Genomic DNA, 24,287 nt, shown 5'->3' on the forward strand with positions numbered 1-24,287 from the left:
TCAGAAAACACAAGTTCCAGAAACACAAAACATATCAGGTATTAATTTCCTGTAACAACTGCGATGAGACACACTCCTGAGTAACTTCATTTAAACTAGAAAAGGTCATTTCAAATTTAGCTGTAGCAACTGTAATTTAGCTGTAGTGAGGGTAGAAATATCTATGAATTCAAAATAAAGAAAAAAAAATCCCTGTTTTACAAGCTAAGAAAAAAGTCAACATGGATGATGATACAGTCACTATCTATGACAATATTCAGGCCATGCTAATGACTTCCTTGAAAGCCACACTTCCTGCTCAAGAACCATTTACATTATTTCTGGTTGTCTGCAGTTCTTATGCTGACTTCTCCCCAGCCCACTTATATACCTTCATACTGGCAAATGTGGCTCAAGAATATATCATACTTCAATTTCACTACAGCAACATGAGTCACAAATTTTAGTAAAATTTTAATGTGTGAACATCCTTGAGAAAGAAAAATAATCCAAGAGCTGAAATCAATGGTTGGAAGATTCACAGAACTCATGTAGTCAGAAAAAATTCTTCCTTATTTAGCAGCATGTCATAGTACACAGACAAAAAACCCATAAGCTTATTCCTGAAAACTACCACCATGGATGATTAATCCAAAGTCACACATACTACAAATTAGATTGCAACGGGTTGAATTTAAGTAGCCTGAGGAACTGGAAAATTACCAAAAAAAAGATTGGGTAGTGGATGGGAGGATGAGTGTGGAGGGAGGGTGAGAATTTCATTTGAGAGTGAAGGGAGAGGGAAAAAAAAAAAACATTTTTACACTACTTACTCCTGTAGGCTGAAATATCAGTCCATCCACTTCATGGCTAACTTCTCTGGCAAAGTTTCCTTCCAGGAGCTGTAGAACAAAATGAAAAAAATTTATTTTTTCCAGGAGAGAAATATTTCACTTAGCATTATACACTACTACTGCAATCATTTGCTAGTAAATTGCTTACTTTGGTTTAATGTTAGATCTTGGGAAATGTCAACGCAGAAAGCTTCAACAAATTAGAAGTTTTTATAAAGAACACTCAAGGCTGAAAAAAAGTTTCAAGAGGTGAATCCTTACAGTTCTATTCAAGGAAAATGCTTTTGTCCAAAAAGAAATACTGAGAAACCAAGATGATTCTATACCCAAAGAGATGAAGAAAAATCAGTTCTGATACAGGACACCACAGTCATTTGTGGCACAATGGAAAAACACACTTTCTACTTTAACACACAAGTAGTACGTACTTGAGATTGAAACTACGTACTGAAAAATATTTCAGGGCATCACTCAAAACTCATGTTTGGCAGACCCCCTAACTGAGACATAACCCAGTAACGCAGCTATACTATTCTAAAACAACTGTCTGAACTAATTTGGACCTTGAATATTCTGTTTCACATTTTCAAAGACTGTGAATTCCATATGGAGGTGAATACATACATCAAGATGCATTTACCAGAGGAAAAAACACCTTACTAAACAAATTAATGAAACCAGCTAGTCAACAGTTTTGAGATCTGATTATGTACTCCCATGTTGAATTATGACGTGCCTAAGGAAAAGCAAATAACCACTGAGAACTACGTTTGACAAGTAGTAGCAAAAATCAGGAGAATTACTAAAATACCTCTCTATTAATCTCAATTTATGTTTTACTTCAGAGTTGAAGAATCCGTTCTGAAGTTGCAAGCGCTTTTAGTAACATTTGAAAAAAACTTATACAAACAAGTAAGCACACAGTCATAAAAGGCAGCAAATACACAATTCAGTAAATCAGCCAGTTTTAAAAACAGTATTTTGGCCTAGACTGTTAATTTTGGACCATTTTCTTTCTATAGTCCAACTCAACGACCCACTTACTAAATTATTCAAAAGAAGTCAGCAAAGGACAAAAGTACAAAAGGAGCTGAGAATTTATACTTGTATCTTACTATGGGGCTGTGCAACTCAAAGTAATGCACTTACAAATTTCACGGATCAAAGGCCTGATGTGACAGAGAAATATTTCAAACAATAATAATATAAGATCCTATTAAATGTATAACTGTTGATACAGAATAATTCATAATTTTGCTATAAAACCTCCACCTTTTTCCTTATTCACACAGACATTAGCATATTTGTAAGTACAGAATCACAGAATCATGTGGTTGGAAGAGATCTTTCAGATCATCAAGTCCAACCATTCACCCTACACTAGGGTCCCTAAACCATGTCCCTCAGTGCCACATCTTCACATCTGTTAAACACTTCCAGGGATGGGGACTCCACCACCTCCCTGGGCAGCCTGTTCCAATGCTTCCACATCTTCACATCTGTTAAACACTCCCAGGGAGGGGGCCCCCCCCCCCTCCCTGGCCAGCCTGTTCCAATGCTTCACAACCCTCTCTATAAAGTAATTTTTCCTGATATCTAACCTAGATCTCCCCTGGCACAAATTAAGGCCATTTCCTCTCATCCTGTCACTTATCACATGGGAGAAGAGACCAACCCTCACTATTACAACTTCATAAATGGTGAGGAAAATGTAAATTCAAAATTTACCATTCCAAAAATACATTCTGATATTCCTTTTCATTCACTACTTCACCAGAATTATAAAGTGCAAGGGAATCCACTCTTATCAACCTGACGCTCAGTTTCCAACTTGAACGCGTTCTCATTCTGGAGGTCCACAGTAGTCTCACATCTCCTCCAACGTGTCAATTAGACATCAAAGAAAAAAGGATTTTAAAACCAGAGCAAGCCTCAACAGATAACTAAACCTCTTTGTACTTCCAGTTCTGCTTTCATTCTCAGTTACGCTGCTGTAATTCTCATTAGGTCAATCACGTGCGTTTGAATGATAACACTCTAGAAAGGAATTTTTACTAAAAAGGATTAGCAATTGGGGGAGGGGGAGAAGGAGGGAATGGAAATTCTGAGCTGCTTCCCATACACATTTTCTTGAGAATTAAACTATTTACAGGTTGTTAGTGATCAGTGGAGTATGTACTGACTGGCTGTTGCAGAAGGTTTGGTATGACAGGAGAATGAGCAGAAAAGGAATGTTTCATAAATAAGCACAAGTATATTTGACACTTAAAAATAGTTGATACAAGGTTTTTAGGTTTATGAACTTAAAATGCAGATATCATGGTTCATCTTTTAAAAAACAATGTTCAACTTTCCACACTTTAAAATTTCTAATTAACTTAAACAGTACGGTCTTATTTAATCGGCACCATGATAAATGGCACACCTGCTTGACTGGGACGACTGCCAGGGCTTAGACAAAATGCAATGCATCTCTGTGACATTTCATAAAAGATGGGTAAATGATGCATGCAAGCCAATTCTTCTGGCTTGCTATTCGAGGTAACCTTGTGGCATCTATTTCCTCCTGTGAACTCCTTTATTCACTTCCTGCAGCTTCCTGCTTCCCTGGGAACACAGCAGCAAACCATATATTCATACCATAATTCATTATTTAAAACACTTCCCTTCTTACTCTATAACTAAATAAAATTAAAAATTATTGCTACATATAATAATACTCCTCTAGTGAAAAGAATGGTACGAGTAACAGGATTTCTTTGCTCTTTAACCACTAAGCTGAGGAGCATCAGTATGTCACCAAAGCAGCACTAATAGCCTGCTGAAGCTGATCTTGCTAAAACACTGAACCAATCTGAGCAGATAACTGAAAAAATCACACTTTGGAGATCTCTCTAGACTTATCAATAAAGAAATCCCTTGGCTTCTCCAGCGTGAAGAGGAGAAAATTTCAGTGTATTCAGATTCCACATAATGCTAGTAGGTTTTTATTAATAATTCCGTAATTCTGATGCAAGACACATGATTCTGATGAGTTTTCAGATGTTACTTTATTTACAAAGCAAGTAAATCCAGTAGGTACTCAGGGCCTTTTCCTTCCTCTTAAAAAAAAAAAAATCTCATGGAAACGCAACACGCTGTGAGAGTTATGTAGATTCCAAAACATAATAATGACTCTGCAAAGTCAAATGGACTTTCTACAAAATAATGTGGCTAAGGTCCTTGCACACAACTATTACTGAATTGCTACGTTACAATATGCAAATATTCCTAACCATTTTGTCCATATTTCTGATTCAAAACCAATATGGCTTGTTAGCTTACTAAAATATTTGGAGATACAGAAAAAAATCCCCTTTGAATTTTATAACACAAGACAAATATACATGACTGTTTTCCTTGCTTCTTCAATTTCAGAACCGCTACATGCTTCATTCAGCTTCCAGTCAAGCTGTAGCAACTCTGCTTATACCAGTCCCTAAGCAGTTTCTCGGAGGCACCTTCACATTACTGATCATCCTCCTGTTCACTCCACAGTGAAAGCTGAAAAAGGGAAAATTCTTCGCTCAAAACTATCAGTTAAAAATAAACGACCAATCAGATTGTCAGTTAACTAAAATGTAAAACACCTTCAGGCATGAGCATACTGTCATTCCTAACTTCACAGGGCCAGCGCCTTCACCAGCTTAGGTTTCAGCCCAACTTCAGCCCTTTCTCTGATCGTGACAGCCCTCACCATCAGACTACAAAGTAATTCTCATCCTCACAGCCGTCAAGTTTTACAGACATGAGCTCACAAATCCCTGTATAGGTACTGCAGATTCTTTAAACTTATTACACAATCTTCAGGAAAAGATTCAGAAGTTACCAGCACTAATAACCTCCTTTTTAAAAAACAAAATAATTATTCTGGCTCTTTCTTTGCACTTCTCTAAAAGACATGGACTATCACTCTTTTTTTATTTTTATTCATTTCATCCTGCTTGCCAGTTAATGTATTTTTCTATTTTTGCATGACAACAGCTCAATACCCCTGTCTTATCTCAGCATACACTTTCATGAGTTCGATATAAAAATTACTTCACACTACTTGTTGTTATATTTAAGGTATCTCAGAAAAATTTTACATCCAAAATTATACCAAAAACTTTCAAACGTGCAGTGGTTTAACAACATTCAATAAAACATACCTGAATTTAATGTGTCTGTTCCTAAGAGAAGAAGTATTTGCATCATATTTTTGCTAACTCACAAGATATAAAAATTAATCTTTATTATTTCACATAGATACTTTCTTCAAAGACTTCTATCTATCACAAATCCAGCTGAAGATCTGTGTAACAAAACCAGCATTTTTATTGGGGAGCCTCCCTGGATTTAAGTTTAAAAAAAAATTCCAATAAATAGACACAAAAAACCTAAAACCCTGCTTAACAAAACTACTTTGCTTAAGAATTGCAATCTGGAACTCTTGTTATGGGTAGAAGAAAAATACATTGAGAATAACCTACTACATGAATGACATCAGAAACCCTACAGAATGACTTCTACGGTAAGTTCAGTTAAGTAAAAATAATGCAAAAATAGTCTGGCTCAGATTCATCCCAACTATCACATTCCCCAAAACAAATCAAGTAACAAGCAATGATGGAGTCATCACCCAAACTATTAACATCCTAAACTTCAGCTTTCAGGCACTACATTTTGAAAAGGAGACCTCCTGGAAGAGCATTAAATATGCTGTTGCTGGGGTATAAGCTTCCTTCCAGAGGATACACAGGCTACTGTACAATGCTTGAAACTATCATCAAATGCAGCTTAGTATCAGGTGAGGGAAGCTGGACTCTAAGCTATGGTTGTAGTCTCTGCTTCTTTTTTCTCCCCCAAATCTTTCCAAGTTTCTTTTTTCCCTGTTTCTTTTTTGGTTTGGTTTGTTTCTAAAAGCAGAGAAGGTATCAAGAATTAAACAGCTGTTTTCAGTCTCAAAGCAAAAAAAGCATCAAATAGCGTGTGGTAACGATATACTGGGGTGTGTGTGGAAGTTTTCATGTATTATTTAAAAATAAAATTCAAAATCTCAAACTTCCCACAAATAAAAATTGGCTAATTCACATTTTAAGAGTAGTAGAGCCCAAAATAAAGTGTTAAGAGAAGTTTTGGGTTTGGTTCGTTAACTGAAATTACTACAAATACACGGCAAAACTTTCAAAACGGTCTTTAGTGATTCTGAGGAATAATGTTGGGGAATTAAAAGAAGCACACAACTTCCAAAAAATGGAAAAAAGACAGAAAAAACCCTTCAAACTGCATCCAGTCAGACCTTTATCTTTTTCACACACACAATACCACTCACCTTACCTAGTGTTAACATTTGAAGTAAAACAGCTGATCTAAACAAATCTAGTGTAAATTAACAATCTGGAAGAGATGAGAGAAAATCAAAGACATACCTCTGGTAGTTCCACTGTTTCCCTCCCTCCCTGTCCAAAACCATACACAGGCTGGATCCCAAATTCAGACTAACTTCCAGTGTGAGGATGAAACCCTCCCCTCTCAAGTTCCTCTTCAAGTGATAGGCTCACATGCCCAGTGATTTTTTGGAAAATGGAGCAGTCTCAAGTTGCAGCATGATGTTATGGAGAACCATAATATTGATTAAATTGGTCCAGTGGAGAATTGCAAGTGCATTTGAAAAAATAATGCTTGTTGCTTAGCAATTTTTTTTCTTCCTCCATCTTTTCTTTTTTGTTCCTTTAATTAGACACTGACCCAGACAACTCTTAGAGGATCCTGGGGCAAAGAAACAATCTTCATATTTCAAATATTCCACAAGGAAGCAAATGTAACTCTTCAAGTATTTCAACAATGTCTCCTCTAAACTCACAGGTTTCATTTTTTTTTCATAAACTGAAACTATCCCAGCTATATTCCAGAAGGGCCACAGCAGCAAGAAAAACTGCATTCTCTGTTTTCTTCCACGGGAGTCTCCTTTCAATGAGTCCTCTGGATACATGAGCACTGCCCAAGTGTTTCACCAGTCCATGCTCATTACAACAGGCTGCTTGACTCCAAGTGGCTCCTTTCAAGTAACTGTGAAGGTCTAAAATCATAGTCTCAGGAACGTGACTTAACACGTGGCCATACATGTAAATATTTCTGTTTGCACCCTGTGATTCCAAAAGCTGTAACTAGTATTTCAACACTAACACTTACCTCCCTTACAAAAACACAACTAATCTCTCTCTCATTTATATGATCTCATGTTTTCCTCCAAAACACCTATAAAAACGTTCAAGAGCTGATTTTTCATTATTTAACATGACCTGGTTTCCTTCGCATTCTTCTCATTTCCTAATCAAATGTTCCTATCTTACGTCAAAAAAATGAGGTAGAAGCACTATCACTTGAAGTGTATCTTTACAGGAGGGTAAAGTCCCAATTCTATTATGCATCCTCAATTACGCATTGTATTTGGTCTTAAAGATTTTTACTTTTTGTTTGCTGAGAAACCAGCAACAAAAAGGCAAGAAAGGGAATGCAGCGTGATAACGGAGGCTGCAGTCAGAAAACCACAGCTTATACTAAAGATTCTTAAACTAATATACTAAAAAAATGATGAAGTTACAAAATATTTCCCGGCCTGTGCTAACGGTCTAAAATATTCATCAAGGAAGAGTAGGATCAAAATCTGTAAAAAAAAAAAAAAAAATTAAAAACTGAACTCCCTAAGAAGTAATTCTTTAAAGAAGTTTTAGATGCTAATTAAGAACCAACACATCTTAAAGAATAACTGCCTCATTTTCAGTAAACCAAGGAAAGTATCTACTTTGCCCCAACTGCAAAAGGAACATAAAGCATAAACTTCACATTTGCTCATTACTTAAAAAGAAGTTTCATGCTCTTAGGCTGTAAAATCAGTGTATAATTCAAATTCGATGGAAAACCTTTAAAAAAAATATAGGCTTAAAGCTCAAATCCTAGCTTTCACACAGCCTTCCACTCAAGATGCTAATTCAAGGTATAAACAGAGAAAAGCAGCAAGTTTTTGTCTGTATGAATAAGCGTATCTTAAAACGCTTGATGTTAATCAGTAACTCAGTACCAAACGAGAGTGAAAGTAAACTCCAGAGGTGCATCTGCTTAACAAAATCACCACTGTTTTGAACTGTGTAATATGTGGCAACAGCTGAATCATACTGTGATAAAAACTACACCCAATGACTCTGTAACAACACATGGGAATTTTCTAGGTTGACAAAATCAAAAAATACATACTTTTTATAAAATACTACTTTAAGGAAAGCCTTTCGGTTTGTTAATTTACTAGAAGTTCTGAAGCCAATCATACAGAAAGACTAAAAATAACATCTTTGCCAAGTTAATCATACCGAACATTTTGGTTCAGAAGATGTTAAAACCACCTAATTACTGCAATGGATTTGTTCCCTATAAGAATGAAAGCAGATAATGGCAGCAACGTGAGACTGATGTTCACTAATATGATCAAGAGACTAATTATTATCCATGAATCATTTGTAGCATTCAAAATTTGATTAATGTCAGGTCAAGTTTAACATGTGATAGGCTTTATTAGTAATGCTCAGCTATCCCACAGCTTGTCAGTTTAAGAGAGTGCCATCTGTTAGGTGTAGGAATAGCCAGCAGCCACAACAAAAGCACAGTGGATACAACCGGTCACTGCCGTACATTTCAATAATTCCATAAGGGAGCTACCCTAATAATTTTAAACACGCTAGACCAAAATGCAGCACAAAAAGATAGGAAATTTGTAGCCCAAAAAGGCAAGCATGCAAGGCTGGCTTTTCTCATTTCAAAGCTTGATCAAAGGTGTATTTCGTAACACTGAATTTAGTTGCACAGACTGACCGGTCTCTAGTAACAAAAATTCTTCTGCAAGAGGAATGCTTACAGCTTTCTCTATATACTCCTTCATCATCTTTAGCAAGCACTCCTGTACAGGACTACAGTGCTTTAGCCTTTAAAGCACCACTCATGTTATTCAAGTAAATATGGCCCTAACTAATAGCTGATGTAGCAAATCACTGTTAGATGGCAATGAACCTAAAATTCATATTCCACAGGAAAAAGTCTACTGACAGTCTCCCACTTGATTTAAGTACAAATGATGTAAGAAGAAATATTTTCGCAGTAGGCTCACTTTCTAGTATTTCACAGCACTTCACGGGTGGCCAGCTTTACTGGGTCATCTCTCCCAGCTCTTGCAGCAGGACAGGAACTCACCTGCTATCATAAAAGTTCACCTGGCACCTCCACTGAACCTCCATGAGCTCTGCACTAGTAACAGCAGGAGCAGCAAGGCTGAAATAACATGAAGTGGCAACAGACAGGTGCATGCACAGAGAGGAAGGAAGGTGACCTAATTCTGCCTGGATTTGCTCTGGCACCTATATACTCTCCTCTGGTCTAGAAGTAGTTTCAATGCTCAGCAGGAGCATTGAAAGAAACATTTATTTACCTCATAGCTATCACAGCTACAACAGCCCTCTCAGATGTATTATAAATATGTTCTCATTTGATGGTTCTCCTGCATTCTAAGTGAATGAAGCTGAAAGGCTGGGGATTCAGGCTGCCACTAGCATCACTTGTAGTCTGTACTTCAGCTCCAAGTGTTTCGTTTTCTGGCTAAAAGCATGATATGCAGGGCTTCCAGACTCCTTGATGCCTTGAGATAAAAGCCAAATGTTCTGAAGATGGTGCTAGTAGGCCACAGACCATAAATAACATCATCATTTGATGAACCACAGCTGCTGGACAGTTTCCTCCTCAACCATTTGCCCATATAATTTCATAGTTGCCGACTGACAAGGACCCAAACTACTAATGCCTGGGCAACTGGGGCGAGGTGTTGGTCAACAGCCATCTGAATATGAGCCAGCAGTGTGCCCAGGTGGCCAAGCAGGTCAACAGCATCCTGGCTTTATCAGCACTAGTGTGGCCAGCAGGAGCAGGGAAGGGCTTGTCCCCCTGTACTCGGAATTGATGAGGGTACACCCTGAAAATTGTGTCCAGTGTTGGGCTCCTCACTTCAAGAAGGACACCGAGGTGCTGGACCGTGTCCAGAGAAAGGCAATGAAGCTGGTGAAGGGTCTGGAGAACAAGTCTAATGAGGAGCAGCTGAGGGAACTGGAGGGGTTTAGCCTGGAGAAAAGGAGGCTGAGGGGAGACTTTATCCCTCTCTACAATGACCTGGAAGGAGGTTGTAGAGAGATGGGGGTCAGTCTCTTCTCCTAAGAAACATGCAATAGGACAAGGGGAAATGGCCTCAAGTCGCACCAGGGGATATTTAGGTTGGATATCAGGAAAAATTTTGTCACCAAAAGGGTTGGAACACATTGCCCAGGGAGGTGGTGGAGTCACCAGTCTTGGAGGTATTTAAAAGACATATAGATGTGGTGTCTAGAGACATGGCTTAGTGGTGACCTGGCAGTGCAGGGTGAGCAGTTGGACCTGATGATCTTGAAGATCTCTTCCAACCAAAAAAATTCTTTGATTCTGTGATTAGCATTCTAACTAATGACACCACTCTTCATTGACTTGTCTTTTACGAGTGCAATTCAGCAAAAAAGTCTTTGCCGGACTCTATGTGTTGTTTCCAGAACAGGAAGGCAATAGAAATCCCTGTTTATATTCATGCGATGGGGAATGAGCAACACCTCCAAGAAAGCAAGCCAGAGACTCATCCCTTCTATTTGCAACCTGCCTTGTGTCATGATTAAGGCACCTCTGAAAAAAACTAGTTATTCCACACACTGGACTCTCAAGAGCTTACCCAGCTACTAAAACTGCTGCCAGTTTCTCAAGAGAATGCTTTTTTTTAATAGAGGAAGCACGAGAAATCATATATATCACCTTCTTGTACCTGCATCTTAAGTATTTTCTACTACTACTCTAAAAGATTTAAAGGAAAGCCATTTCCAGATACATGATTAGCCGGCACTTACTGTAGTCCATGATGGGATACAACCACTGATATTGAAAAGGTGGAAAAACTGTACGGGCCAGATGTCATTACCCAGCAAAAAGGGAAAAAACACTATAATGAACAACAATAAAATCTATTGTGGAGGTGGTGGGGAATAAAGTTTAATGGCTTTGCTTTGGTTTGCGTTTTTTTAAATCTCTTTTTTGTGCTGCAGTTAATTCATTTACTGCACTCTTTAAAGATGCTAAAAACACTAGCTATAAGCTGTGTTCCTTAATTATCTGGATAGAGACATTTTAGAAAAATTTCATGTTTCAGTAAGAGACCCACCAAGCTATCACCAGTTTCCTGGTTCTGAATGAACAACTCCAAAGGTCATGCACCTAATATATTCAAAACAATACCCAAGAATAACATGAGTGCTATGTGTGTTAATGCTTAATTTGACAGCACATCTGCATTCCTGAATTCAAAATAAGCATTAGGCATTTCTCACTGTCAATCTCTTCTCAAAAACACAATTGAGAAATTGACATCAATTAACTACGATGTTTTCGAATGCTTCATTTTAAGTAAGAGAAATAGGCTGCTTCAAGAAACTTTAATTGACTTTTGTGGTAGCTTCGAAACGGGAAAAACATGGATTCCTCAAGACTTTTGGCAGTAGTATTCCCTCCCAGCCTTATTTTACCTGACAAAGAAACAGAGCAATATATTTCACAGCTTGGCCATTAATTTACTGTGCTCTTGCCAGTTCTCTATTTCAACCTGCGAGGTATCTTCAGTTTTTTATTTTAGGGATTGGGATTTTGTCCACATTAGTTTAGCCACACTCTCCCATCTGGCAAAGCCCACCCACCTTAGACTAGAGTCTTGAGGGACCTGGAGGAGGTTTAGTAAGTGCCACTAGCAAATTCTTCGACCTATTTACAAATGATCTACGGATCTGTGACATTCCTGAATGGGTAGCAGATACTCAGTAAAGTCTGTTACCTGATGTCCTCAGCTGAACAAGGTTCTTCCACTAATATTTAAAAGCTCCCTAATACTCTGGGTTTAATCAAACATAACATTCAAAAGTTCTTCAGACCTCCAAGGGAAAAATGACATTGAGTTGAATGTAAGTACATTCAACCAAGTACATTTTAATTTGTTCTCTAAATCATCTTCCAACATTACTAACTTGATAGGGTTTATTATCTTTTATCCAGCCCCTGTGTAAACTGCTACAACACAATCTGGTCTCTGGTTGCCAAAAACACGAACAGGACATTTTAATTAAATCAGATAATTAAGGATTATGTTTTATTAAGCATTTGCACTACGAGTCATCAACAAAGACAAATTTGTATATACAATAATTCAATTAGACATAAAATGGATATTCAATAATATGAAGTCTTCATACATTTACTATCACAATGCCTGATTCAAACTGGGCTAATGTATTCCACTGGGCACGGATGCAGCAATTTTAACACAAACATTGAGATATAACATTATATTCTGGACATTTAAAAACAGCTAATCCTTCTGCAATGTAATTCTTTCTTGATTTTAGAGAAAAATATGAATTTGTACAGCGTGGGGGGTTTTTTGCAAAACTGAGCATATAACAAGAAAAGCCAGAGATAGCAGGGATGTCCTAAAATCTTCTATGATAATAAACTGCTATAAACTTCACCCCCATTCTTACAATTTTCTTTGTGCTTTCATTAATTTTACCCAAATGAAGCGCGTGTCTCTTGAACATCATTCCAATACGAGAAGGTTGATAGCTTCCCTGCGGAGCTGTATTGCCAAGAGGCAGTTTGGAAAGTGACAGGCTGTGAAGTGGCACAACGGACAGTATTAAACAGTTGCCCCTCAATTAACGAGTGGAGTGACCTATTTAGTCACCACACCTGAGTCCTCTAACTAATGCAGAAGATATCAAATATACCAATTCAATTGCCCGTACTGGGATACAAACTGGTAATTAGGGCCAAACAGATTTGTATTTTCTCTGTTTTGGTAAAAAAACCCTGAAAGTAGAAATCACTGCTAAAGATAGTGATTTTTCCTAGTTAGACAGGTGTATTACGTCCATTGCACAAAATGAAAAAAAAAAAAAATTTGCGAAAACATTGGTTGTTCAAAACTAACGTTAAAATCTTAAAAGCTAAACTGAATATGTACTGTTCTGACATTTAAACACAACGTGCACCAAGTACAATGCTTCATCCACATACCTTTATTTTTCCACGACTTTCATTGTTTTCTTTCCCACACTATAGTTTGGCAGGTCACAATTTAATTATATATTCCACATCTGCATTATTCTACATTAATTTAATTTGTACCACTAGCAATATCTAACACGGGCCACTAGTTATGAAAATAATCCTTCATAGAAATATTTGAGACTTGTTTTAACTTCAGTAGATCATTTTTCAATAAATGTGAAATGTAAATAATGTGAGAATAATTTCTTAAACCAAAAGCAAAAAACTATTTCATTTCCTAACCGAAATTACACTGTCCTGAAATATTATATTTGACCTTCTTCACGACAAATAATAATAATCAAAAGCACGTAGCCTAATCCTCTTTTGTTAACTCTAGGAAATGAACACAAATTCTTGTTCGTGAATGGATCTCCTCAAGTGACTCCACCAGAGCAAGGAGGCTCAAAATTTAGCCATAGCGGAGACACATTTTTCCTTACCACTAGGGAAAATCTTCCGGTGTAAACAAAACCTAGTAAAACAAAATCAAGTAACTGGAGCCCCCCTGCCCTATAGAAAGCAAAGGAACACCCAGAGGCAGCTAGACACACCAGGAGCCCTGGCCTAGAAGGTCCCTGCTATCCTCATTCTCCCACTGCCATAAATTATGGTTACTGAACAGGATCCACATCATTCCAGTGCTGCAGCTGGCTGACCGAAATAGCTCCAGTTCAAGCACTGAATTATAAAGTGGTAGTAACCCACATTCAGCTCAAGGGCCACAGTTTGGCCAGCTATTTCATATAACAATTTACAAAGCTTCCACTTGGCTGTCCTTACCTTTAAAATTCACATGGTAAAATAATTTTGAAAAATCAGGCTGAAGCACTACTGAAGCATACAAGACAGATGCCAAGCGAAGACTTCAATTTCTGATATAAGCATAAGGTAACACTTTTTCAGCTTCTTACTCACTACTTGTTTACTAGGTTCCTCAGGTCAACCATTATTTGCATTTACAGAAAGAAAATCACTTCAAAAAGACAACTTGAGTGAAGATAACCATCAGCATCCACAGAAGCAACAAAAGCATCTAAGAGTGAAATAAGGCAATATTACTTTTGCAACACTTGACCTTCCATTTTTGGGAAGATGGAGTAGGACAAAAAGTAGAAGAAATAAATGAAGTAAAAAAAAGCAAACAGAAACAAAATGGTAGAGGGAAGATAGGCTAGAAGACAACTAAAAATTTATAAACAGGCCAAAAACCTGGAACAGAACAGATGGAGTGAGGACTACGGTATAGGTCAGATACAGAAGAGTGACTGCCAAGTATGGATCAGGAAGTGCAGGACTGGAAGGCCAGACGATTAAGCCACTCCTTAAGGCACAGAAAATAAAAACAAAAAACAGAAGAAACAAGTCTTTTTGGCATTAAAAACCCTCCAGATGGTAACATTCCCCTTCTACTAAGATGCGGAATTCATAATTGCCAACAGACAGAGATTATTTGACACTTCTGCTGCTGCTGCCATTGCTGACATTGAATTCTTTCATCTTCTGTCCCATGCCTGCGAACCTCCTCCACATTTTTGTCTGTAGGCTACTTGGTGACAAGAGACAGGGTTTTGTGGTCCTTCACAGTTAGTTTTGGGTTAACAGCTCTCTTGGAAGACATGAATGAGCTATGCCCACATATTCTGTCTTTTATCAAGGTTCTTTTTCTCACTCCATGCAGCTTACAGCTGTCTCAGCTGCCTGCAAAATACTTCACACCAACATCAGCAAGTACGTGTACTTACACAATCTCCTTCCTCATCAGAGGTCACTTAATTTTCCAAAGCAAACCATCTCAACAGCAGCTGTACATTTCTTGGTACAAACTTTTAAACATTCCACCTTTCCTAACTACAACAAAAGCAGTTAAAAAAAAAATAAAAATCGAAATGTCAAATAAACCAGAACAAAATAATTCATCTGCCAGTTCACAGATTTGACTGAGAACTTTCAAGAAGATCCTAGACCATCGAATCTTCTAGCAAAGATTACTCACTTTCATTATAATCCCTCTAGGACAAGCTGTCATTTTAAAAACAGATAATAGTCTAAGAAGTGACAAGGCATTGACATACGGCATGCTAACATTTGAAAAAGGTTGTTCATTTGACCCGTATCATTGTTTAACCTTTAGCCCTATTGTTCCATTTAGAGTGATGGGCACAATTCTCCATGGGACCCTGGACTGCACAGAAAGGAACTTTTTTTCTACTCCTGCTAGACAGCATTTTCACTAGACTTTACAGATGACATCCAGCCTGGGATTGTCCACACCAAAAAAAAACCTTTCAAAAGAACTATAGGTTGGTTTAGGCAATGAAAGCCATGACTTGCATAATTTCCAAAAGTTTAATTATTCCTGTGTACCTGTACTTCATGCTTAATATAATGAAGATAATATCCTTGTTGAAAATCCTAAAATATTTATATAAATAAAAGGCTAGGGCTCCAAAGCTAAGAATATGCAGCATAAAAGCATTAACCTCACTGGTCTTTAATACTTTAAAGCATCAAGGAAGCCTAAAACTTAGCTTCTTCCATGAACTGCTGCTATCCTTACATGATGAGTGGGAGCGCGGGCAGATTTGACCATGTCACCTCCATGAATTCTGATGCACGCTAATAAATGAAAACAACCTATGCAACAGAGTGTCCAATCACGCAAGTGTGACAAGAAAAAGCAGAGATTCAACACTGCTAAAAGATTATCTTTCCAAAAGACAAAATTGCTCAGAGTGCACGCGTTCCCAGCTAACGCTAACACTTCTAGCTAATGCTAGCTAAAGCTAGAAGAGTAAACTGTGTTTAACGATTCTTTGATTACAAAAGCACACAAATTGAGTGATACTGCTTTCTCCGCAAATATCAGATTTCAACAAGGTAACGTTTTTAGAGATTCCAAGAATATACAACCTGTCTCCAGATAACTGTGCCATTATTTTCCTCCACTTACCGCCAAAACTCAGACTTACAAAAAACAAACAGAAGTCCATCAAAGCATCTTAAAATCCAAGATAATGTGGTAAAGGTATAACATTGTAAAGATATAGCTCTTATTTCCACAATCTAGCACCAACAACAAATGTCAAGGCACAAGTGTAAATGCTGCCATACTTAATAACTGCACCTTTAAAGTGCATTTCATTTTACAATACATTGATTTTCAGATTAGAAAAAAACAACACAGCACTGTAACTCTGGTGTTAAAGTCCCAAATCCATAACTCTGAACAATTTCATTATTGGACATATTATATAACACAATACAAAGTCTACTGTTGTTTCAAGTAATTACTTCCACATTTTTCACTGAAAATAACTAAACCTGTGTGGACAACGTTTGTTTTTCCTGATATAATTAAAAGTTTTAGCCACTTATTCTGCTATTAAATCTAGCACTGAGACTCCTGGCCTTTTAGAGTAATCTTCCTACAACCTACCCAAGCTAACACACATTTATTTACTGATGTACGCTGTTCTAATAAGAAGAATGGCAAACAATGGCTTTCAATTTGGAACACAATGCTTTAACTCAGGTCATAGAAAGGAATGATGGAGGGAGGCTGTGAAGGTAGAGGTCTACAATATTTACTTTTGTGAGGCTCAAACTGCATCCTGGGAACATATTTCAAAAACTGAAGTTTCTCAAAACAAAAATAAGACGTGACGTGTTGTTCCAGCTGCAGTAATTCAGAAGTACACTTCATTCTTTTCTTGGCCCTAAGCAAAACCCAGCTACGCTTCAGATAAAACTCCCAGACATGCTCCAAGAATTTTGATGAAACACGTTCTGCCCAGTGGTATGGGTTTTCCACTTTTCCAGTCTTGAATACACTGACGCAAACACAGATCCACCTTATCCGTGGCCAAAGACTGCTACGTTCATTGATCTTTTTGAAAATAACAAGCCTCGGGAGTGACCTGAGAAGCTACATCTTCTGTCAGTCAAATACACGAAATGGAGGTAGGGAAGAAAACCACACTTAGGAAAACGCACAGCTTTTCTGAGACCACTCAATCTTTAAGGACCTCTAATGAAGAAAGGAAGGATCCTGTTAGACTCCTTCTATAGAACAAAAGGATCCTGCTGTTCTTGGAAAAGAACAATAAAAACGGCAAACTAAATGTAAGGAAAAGATATCCCTAAGCAGGTCCCATTTGTCAGTCCTTTAGCATCCATTCAGCTGCCACCATCTCCGGATATGGCTTGATGGATATGCTGAGTCAATCCGAATACCAGCAGACAGTTGTCTCTGATGCAAGAAGAAACCCAGCTTGCTCTTCCAGCTATGCTAATTCATTGTTACGAGTACTTTTGTTGTTATAGTTGCAGAGATGACTGAATAAACATAGGAAAAAGATCTTTTGGACAAAGCAATACTATTCAAAAATGGTCTTTTTTCAGCACAGGGCAATGCTTCAGAACCATAATCAATTCTGGCCATATAGTCTGAAAAATTCTGTTCACAAAGTTGTGATGAATGTGAAGATGTTTCATTATCCCATGGAAGTCTAACAGTAATCACAAGTTCACAGAAGTACAGAAACCAAAGAGGTATTTTTGAGGTAAATAAGAGCAACAATAATTCTTAGTCATATATTATTCTTTTGAGAATATATTTTTATGGATACTGTTCTTTTGAGCACACAGATTTGAAATATATTTTGAACCTACAACAATTTCCCTTAAACATTTACCAATATTGTCTTAGATAAAACTCCACATCAATACTGGTAGTACCACCTAAAACTCCTTACAGGTATCAAAAGCATACAAACAGCTCTTAAATATTGACACAAAATATCTTAGTTACTGAAAACAAAGAACAGATTTAAAGTCTTATTAGAAGTTTTCTGACATAACAGCAGTATAACGAACATGATTCAACAGATAACAGTGACTTTACATGAGGACAAGGATTGTTTAAAACCTTTAACATACATTGTACTAAAAGAAAATTTTAAAACCTATGGCTATTTCAATCCCAAAATGTAGAAAGCTTTAGATAGAGTCTGTCCTGACACTTAAAAAAAAACCCACCCGAAAACCAAACAAACCACAGCAACCAAAATCAAGAAAAAAGCCCACACCAAATCCAAATACCACAATAAATTAAAAGTATATAGACTCTCCTATCTCAGAGATGTTTTTAAGGTGGTGATAACAGAATTTGTGGACTGAACTGAATTTGCAACATAATAACCTCAAATGTAGGTTGTAATGTCCTTAAAGTTTTACCTGGTACTGTAGACTTAGATCTTTCAGATGCCCTGCTCTCTCAAACTGCCCCAGTTACCAATGTATTTGTTCCAAGAGCATAAAAACCAGCAAAACTCTCAAAGGATAAAGAACCCCCAAAGAGGGGGTTTCTTTCTCAAAGAGAAAGAAAATGTGATATACAACTGTAGTGCAAACCAACCATTGAGTTTTATTTACTCTAGCTAGGAGAAAAGTTAACTGACAAAAAGTGTGCTGGTTATCAAACTATATGTTACGAAAACATATAGTTTGATAAACCTCAGTATATTACTCTTACTTGCTTTATTTTCCTACCAATTTGCTCTAATACATGCACAGAGTAAACAAATCATAAATGTTTGAAATTACTAAAATTAGAGAAAAATAACTGCCTATTTGCCCTGCCCTGCCAGTAATTCCTCCCCTCCTGCTCTCTGTATTATCTCCAACTGCTGCTTACAGGAATATTCTTCACAAAAATGAAGAAAATTGGCCAGATAACTACTTCATTTCATAATTCACAAGATAATCAAACGTGGTGGTAAAGACGAGGACAAAGTAATTCTATCCATGTGTAATTTCTTTTTCCCCCTCACAGACTTACTTGATGCCTTACTGCTGGATAATAAGACAGTCAACGTCTTTAAGAGTTTACGCTCAGAGCTTTGAGAAAGGCTCAAAGAGAAAAAACAGAAAACAGCATAATTTTATTGCTGACTTTAAAAAGTGCCACAGTCAGAATTGTTAAAATCCAATACACTGGAACACACACGGACAACTCAGAAATCTCTTTCATACAGGAAAAAGAAAGTCACGGAGAATAATTTTTATTTCCTAGGTTTTGGGAGGCAGAGGATTATTTCTTTAGTCACGTGCTGGCAATTAGATTTAACCAGCATGAGATTTGTTTACAGATGTGCTTTACTAGAATTTTTTCTAGGAACACTTCCAACCATGTTCTCCCTGTAATTTTTAAACAAGGCTAAATAACCTAGAACTTCAGAACACTTCAAGAATCTACAAAATTATATAATAAACCATTTTTAGGAGGTGGGTTTTTTGTTCTAGTTTCTTTTAATTTCAAGCTCAAAATTGTGTCCCAGACAAACAGCCTTTTTGCCCTATGAAAAATTTACTTCAAATTCATGACGTTGATCTTAAATAGACAACCCAAAAATGCAACAATACAACTACAGAGAAGTGATCAAAATATTTACAGTGCTTTATCCACACAAAATTCTCATAGAATTATTCGTGACTTAAACTTTCCAAAGTCTGCTATTCCGGGCCAAATTTTTTTATAAGTCCAGCTTATGCCTTATTTCTTTATTTACTTTTCAGCCACTCCTGGTACAGGCAAAATACCACTACTGGTCCTCTTGCAGTGAGATTCATTACCCGCTAGAGGATCAAAGAAACGACAAAAGCAAATGGAAGCCAACAATTTGATGTTCAATTGCTCTGTGTTGATGAGACATGGGACTACTTCTAACAGCAGTGTTGAGAAAAAGGGGTTCCTCTAGAAGAAAGTATTATTCAGGAGCCATTTAATTCACAGAAGAGAAAAAAAGGTATTTTACAGAACATTAGGTTACATCTATACTGATGAAAAGAGTGCACAATGAAAGACAGGAACGCATAGACACGTTTGCAATTATATGCACTACTTCAGAATACCTGGGCCGTATTTTACTAAGTAAAATATGGAGACATTAACTAGAAGGGGCTCTTGGTAACCACTGCTAATATGAAGTGGAAACCCAAGCACAACTCATGATTCTTATCCTACGGCCAAATAGGGACTGAAGTAAAAAGAACATTATATTCTTACCTACCAAGGAGGACAGTGTAAACAACATAGCTCTCAGACATTCCCTTGAGGTCAGAAACATTTCGGACCTAAAGCTATTAATTTCTATATCATGATTCAACATTAGGAAACCACAGAGTTGGATTTTGCCAAAGTACAAGTTTTAGACGTGGGAAAATAGTAATTCAGAAGGAATAGGTAGCCTAAACCCATTTTTTTAGAGTATCTCAAACTGCCAGTCGCCCCCCAAGCATTGATGAGCACCCAGTTAGCAGAGGAACTCACTGATATTTAAAAAAACTGAGGGAAAACCAAACAGCCAACAATGCTTTGCTGCCTCTAGCACCACAATGTTAACAACTGAAATCAAGTTTACCTTTCTTGAAGTGTAGATGTCAAAAAATGGTTTGTTTCGAACACTGAACGGTTCCTGAGTTTTGTCGATGAGACCATTTTTCATCTTTTCATGTCGTGGAAAGATAATTTCTTTCTCTATACATGCAAGTCGAACATTAAAATCACAGTCTCCAACAGGCTGCCCCTGCCAAGTTACAAAAATCAGGATTAAAACCAAACACTTACCAAATTAATTGAACAGTCCAAGCTTTTCTTACACAATATTGAGAATCATACAGATACATAAAAATATTATCAAACCACTTTCATCTTTTTGCCAAATACTTGGTTTTCAAGCATTTGTCTCAGGCTGTAAGAGGTTTTATCAAATCAAAGTTCACAGATAAAAAAATCTGTAATATGTATTCAAGTATATATGAGTTAAATACCTTTAAAGTTAAGGAAAATAATTTAAATATTCCCTAATTATACCTTTAGATACAGCAGCTACATACTTTTCCAGTTTCCCTCTGAAGTCATTTAGCTCATTTTATTCATAATACTTTCAATGACAATGCAATAATGTGATTTACACAGTTAAGCAAACTCACTGCTTTAAATGTACTTTATTGATGTTTTGAAAGAAGCATTAATTACATAACTGTTCACTTTTCTGTCACAGTTGGAAAATGTCCCAATAAACAGTGGCTGCAAAAACCTGCAAGATATGTGATGCCTCCGTCACAAAAATGTAGAAAAAGCCCTTCTCTAAGCCTCAGTAGTGTCGTCTGACCTTTCAAGATCTTAAATAAAAGAGCAGCTTTACATTGCTCTTTATATATTCAGTACCTTGCACCAGATCAGTGTGAGCGTTCAAAATGCACATTTGTTACATGAATAATTGCTTGCAAGGGAGTTTTTTATATTTTGAGCATTAGATAGCGAGAACACACTGTTGATATCACTAAGAAAACAAGCAGCTGGCAACTTCTGTACTAAACACAGCTAGAAGAGAAATGGAAAAAGGAAACAAGCCCTGCTTGTCTAAAAGGAAACAAGCCCTGCTCTAATACGCATCAAAGAGAATCAGAACTGCTCAACCCGAAAGAATGCAGAGGAAGTAAATGGCAAAGTGACATTCACAAGGCATACAAAGGTAAGAGATAGAATCAGTAGTATCTGAACAGGTATCTTAATTAGGAGAAAAAACAGAATGCCAATTTTAGACCAAAATAGTTCAACCAAGTTCTTTCCAAACTCATCCTGGCTTTCACCGGAATATTCTGCATTTCATGCTCCCTAAGGAGCATTAAGTTTCTCTTATATTTCTTTCCTTGCATTAGGTCCTTATTAGACCTCTAACAAAAGTCCTCAGTTGTTCACTGCAACCACATGTAATTCATAACCAGTTTCTTTCAGGCCTCGGCTTCAACATATATCAGGAGAGGCAGCACTGCCACCATTACCTGTGGGCAAAACACGGCCTGCACAAAGGCAGTGACACACCACGGGTGAAATGTCTCCTAACCTGATCATTGATCCATGTTTCTGAAGAAGAAGAAAGCCTATCTGCGGTTAACTTTGCCTTCAGTGTTACCTTCCTCTCGCACATGAAGGTGTTACTAGTAAAGAGCCATTCAAATTAATAGAAAACTAGTGCACAGAAAAATTCAAGGAGCAGGGGAGTAGTTTACTCTTTTATCTGTCACAGAACACGCTGCAGGACCTACGGGTTTTTAAGTGCCACAGACAAAATTCTGCAGACGTGTTCTTTCTTTTTTCCTTTCTTCCTCCAGGTACAGCTTACTTGAGAACTCACCTATGCAGTGCTTGAGCTTTGTCTGCTTTGTATATCTAATTAAAACATAGAAAACATGAGCTCTGTAACAACTGACTGAAGAGTTCTTTCCCAGGAAATGTATATCAATATTTTATATTATTTCAAAGAACACCACAAACTGTTCTCTAGGTACATTTCAGCAAGATCTAGTGCACATGCTCTCTTCCCTAGAGTAGCTTTTCTGCTCCGGCCACATTTTATGAGTAGGTCTGAAAGAGCAAATGAACTAACACGTTTCAAGTATTTGGGCTTCCAATAAGCAGTAAAGTTATTTAGACCAATAAGCAGCAAAGTTATTCAGAGAGCTTCTTTACAATGATTCATTCAAACATGCTTTTAGTGACTTAAATTTATTTCAATCCCTTAAGAGTTAAATTAAAAGCTGAGACGACTTCATATGCACCATAAACCATCTGATTCACTTTCTTTTTCTTTAAATAATCCTTTCACTTCTCCCATCTACTTGGAACTAATTATTTCCTGCAGCTCTGCCAACCATATATTTTTATTTCAAAGCTTATTAAGCAGAAGGGTATATTACCACTAGGTTCAATGATATAAAGGTCAGAGCTAGGTTGACATAAGATTATACGAGATGGGAAAACGCAGATAATGCTGCCACACAACTTCATCAGCCAAGTAAACGAAGGAGCATTTCATTCTCACAAAAGCACAGGACATTAGCAATAAGAAAATTAACATAACATGGAATTTAAGTCAAGGACATACTAAATAAAAGCCACATTGGAGGACAGGGTTTTTTCTTTGTTATTAGACACTTGCCAAAATTACAAAAAATGTTGCTAATACACAATTATTTATTCCAGACAGATACAAAGCCATGTGGTAAAATTTTAGCTTTTAGCAAATAAGTAGGAGGGTAATGTAGTCTGCAATAAATTAGCAGAACCTGGCAAAAACAGGAAGAGATTATTTAGCACGTAAAGCACACATTCAAAAGTTGTCCAAAACCAAGACACTAATGTATGCATAAACTAAACCCAGGCATGACATACTAGTATGTTTTTAGGCAATATAGACGTGCTACTAATTTAAGCATTCACATGTTTGAGACTTTATTTCAGTATGTAAGTTTTTTCTTGTCTGGGAAGGATGAGGGACACCACTGCCTGACACCATAGTTACTGGAGTGCATTACATGCTGGTTCCTGTTCTAGACATTTTTAAGCTAAAATAAGTTTGTTAGCAAAGGGTAAACCAGAATTAACATGTAGCACGTGTCTCCTATCTATGCTAGAAAGTTGCACTTCCCCCTCACTATAACTAAAATGTATCCTAAAGCAAAACATAATTTAGACTAGCATCAAGAGAGAAGTCATCTGCTGAAGCAGCACCTCTCCCACAAGGAGCTGAATTCTTTTCACCTGTTGAAACTTCATGCATTGCCCTAAGAGATCACATGAAGTGGGCTTCCAATAGATGTGACGCTTCAAAACACTGTTTTGATTTTGAACACAATCCTCCATACATCCTCAAAACATAAAATGAGATTTCAACTTAACTTTGAAATCTACTCAGGGTTGAACACTTCTACACTAAAACTTACATTAATTCAGAGAACTACTCAACAGAACCCATACACAATAAATCACATAAGAACCCAGTGTACCTCAAAAATAAATACACATATAAAAATACTAAAAAACCCAGGCTCTGCAGCTCATTTAATATCCATTGCCTTGAGGGAGGGCATTGAGGAAGGCAATTTATCTACTGAAAGGAGCTAAAAAAAAAAACCCAACAAATAAACCCACCAAAAATCACAGGCCCAATAATATTCCTCCAGATGGGTGCCAAAAGACCAGTCAAGTGTCACACAGTTCTCCTCCTGTAGCTCCTGCCTTCCACCCGGTTCACAGAGACCTCAAGTCACAACATCACGCTAACAAGGCTACAAGGGCTGGTGAGTGACTCAAATCCCAGGTCATTAAATACGGAAAGACAGCAGAAATTGCTGAGACGGGTGTAAGAGATAACAGGA

General features: G+C 37.2%; 1 protein-coding gene across 1 annotated transcript in view; it reads right to left on the minus strand.

Annotated features, from left to right (window-relative positions):
- Positions 1 to 812: 812 nt before the first annotated feature.
- The window catches only part of RNGTT (RNA guanylyltransferase and 5'-phosphatase), a gene marked incomplete at its 3' end in the record, with an annotated part of 81,890 nt that continues 58,415 nt past the window's right edge, over positions 813 to 24,287 (minus strand). The window contains exons 10-11 of the mRNA XM_010132725.1: positions 20,486 to 20,650; positions 813 to 881 (exon numbers count right to left, since the gene is read on the minus strand). Coding sequence (XP_010131027.1) covers positions 813 to 881; positions 20,486 to 20,650 — 234 coding nt within the window. The remainder of the gene's footprint in view (positions 882 to 20,485; positions 20,651 to 24,287) is intronic.

The sequence above is a fragment of the Buceros rhinoceros genome, unplaced genomic scaffold (assembly GCF_000710305.1).
Source record: "Buceros rhinoceros silvestris isolate BGI_N320 unplaced genomic scaffold, ASM71030v1 scaffold323, whole genome shotgun sequence".
NCBI lineage: Eukaryota > Metazoa > Chordata > Aves > Bucerotiformes > Bucerotidae > Buceros > Buceros rhinoceros.